A 2,492-nucleotide genomic window follows, 5' to 3' on the forward strand; every position below is an offset into this window, starting at 1 on the left:
CTGTGCATTACCTACCCCTGCCCATTTTTGATCCCATTCCCCTCTCCACCCCCATAAAATGTCTCTGGTATATAGTTGTTCATGATTATTATTTTTTCCCATGAGTTTTTTATGCTCCTGCTATGAGTGAAACCACCCGGTATTTTTTTTTTCTTTCTGGCTTATTTCACTAACAGGATCCTTCCAGCTCCATCCATGTTGCTTTATCTTTTTTGATCGCTGAGTAATATTCCATTGTGTATATGTACCACATCTTTTTTATCCAGTCATCTACTTTTGAGCATGCAGGTTAATTCCATGTCTTTCCTATTGTAAATAGAGCAGCAATAAACATGGGGAAGACCCCAACCACTTTTAATACTCAGTGTTTGAATCATTTGAGGGATTTATTTCCCAATTCACTTACTCCAGTTCAGGTTCTCCTGTGGCTGGAGTCTAATCCAGCCACTCATGGCACAAGACAGGACCCTCCCGTGCAGGGCGTATGCGTACTCAGACTCTCTCTCTCTCTCTCTCTCTCTCACACACACACACACACACACACACTCAGACTGGGACACTGAGGCACACCAAGTGAACCTCATGAGTATGTGTCTGGGATGTGGGAGGAAACTGGAGCACCCTCAAAAATCCAAGCAGACACGGGAAATGTGCAAACTCCACCTGAGATTTCAGTTGTTGCCCTTATCAATGTTATAATAAAATAATGCTGAACAAAATGGTGTTATCTGAGGAAATGCTGTATCATACCAGTGGCGACTGTTCACAACACCGGCATGTGTACACCCAACACACCAGCCTATAAAAGCCTCCTCCTCTATAAAGTATTCCATTTGAGGGCCCCCGGGGTAAGCCTCAGAGGTATCAGTGCAATGCGTGAGTTCAAGCCCCAGCCACCATTTGATCAGTTGATCATAATTTCACTAGCTCCACTGGCCCATGTCGGGGTTATTTTGGGCCTTTTGCTTTTATATAAACAGTGCTGCCACAGTGGGTGAGCTTGTCCATGCAGAATTTTCTGTGAGTGCTTCCGTATCATAGGATCAATTTCTACCAGTCTAATTGCTGGGTCAAAAGATAGAAACATGATGGAAAACTGTTTGGAGGTTCCTCAAACTGCTAAACATGGAGCTTCCCTACGACCCAGCAATCCCACTCCTAGGTATCTACCCAAAAGACACAAAAACACTGATTCAAAAAGATACCTGCACCCCCATGTTTATTGCTGCTTTATTTACAATTGGAAAAACATGGAAGCAGCCCAAATGCCCAAAAGTAGATGACTGGATAAAAAAGATGTGGTACATATATACAATGGAATATTACTCAGCAACCAAAAAAGAGAAACACATGTCTTTTGCAGCAACTTGGATGGAGCTGGAAAAGATCATGCTTAGTGAGATAAGACAGAGAAAAAAAAATACCGGATGGTTTCACTCATAGCAGGAGTATAATGGACCAGGCGAGAAAATAACAAAAATAATGAACAACCATATACCAGAGACATTTTGTGGGGGTGGAGTGGGGAATGGGATCAAAAACGGGGGGGGGGAATGCACGGGATTATGGTGGTGGCACATGGGTGACTTGGTGAAGGGAAACCCGCGGGGATTACAATTGAGATGGAAAAAAAAATGTACAAAATGATGTAAAAATAAACTTATAAAATAAAAAAAAAGATAGAAACACAGCCCTCCCTGGTGGTTCAGCAGGTTAAAGCACAGCACTAGGAAGCTAAAGCCACTTCAGCATGGGATTGATCCCCGCCCTGGAGGTGACACCCCTGGCACTGCAGACCTCTCCTGACCCGCCCGCTGCTCCCCTCAGCAGGGTACTTCGTCAGTCAGCCTGTTCTGCTCTCCGCTCTGTCTCTGGTGAATTCTCTCACCACCCTGGCACCTCTGGCCTTTACCCCAGTTTTGTATGCATAAATAAATACATCTTAAAAAAAAAAAAGAGATAGAAACACCTGTAATCCTGGTCACCCAACTGGCCCCCAAGATAATGCACCCCACAGCTGAATATTAAGTCCATCCTGCGTGCAGACAGAGGCGGGTTTTGCAAGCAGTCCTGCCCCACCTCCACCCCTCCCAGTCTTCCCCTGCATCCTGAGAGGTGGGCACAGGCACCCGGAGGGGAAACCAAAGGAAAGAGAGGCAGTGATAAGCCCAGGACACAGCTGAGGGGGCAGATTCTGGATTCACACCCACCCAGCGCGCTACTCCAGACCCCCGCTCTCATCCACCACGGCTGCCACCCTCCTCAGCTGTGTTGGCTGAGGGTCCTGGGAAGAACTGCCACGGCTCTGTGGCCCTCCTTTCGTCCTGCCCCAGGCCTGGGCCATGGAGACGGGGAAGTACACGGAGGGGGTGGACGAGGCCGACCCCGCCAAGTGGAAGGCCAACCTGCGCTGCGCCCTGAACAAGAGCCGCGACTTCCAGCTCTTCTACGACGGGACCAAGGACATGCCGCCGCAGCCCTACAAGATCTAC

The 2,492-nt window shown here is 47.7% G+C and overlaps 1 protein-coding gene across 1 annotated transcript in view; it reads left to right on the forward strand.

The window, feature by feature from the left end:
- The window catches only part of IRF5 (interferon regulatory factor 5), a 7,493-nt gene that overhangs the window by 1,449 nt on the left and 3,552 nt on the right, over window positions 1-2,492 (forward strand). Inside the window, exon 2 of the mRNA XM_004677026.2 lies at window positions 2,334-2,491. Within this exon, the coding sequence (XP_004677083.1) occupies window positions 2,334-2,491 (158 nt within the window). The remainder of the gene's footprint in view (window positions 1-2,333; window position 2,492) is intronic.

Source organism: Condylura cristata, unplaced genomic scaffold (genome assembly GCF_000260355.1).
Source record: "Condylura cristata isolate star-nosed mole 26May11 unplaced genomic scaffold, ConCri1.0 scaffold00005, whole genome shotgun sequence".
Classification (NCBI taxonomy): Eukaryota; Metazoa; Chordata; class Mammalia; order Eulipotyphla; family Talpidae; genus Condylura; species Condylura cristata.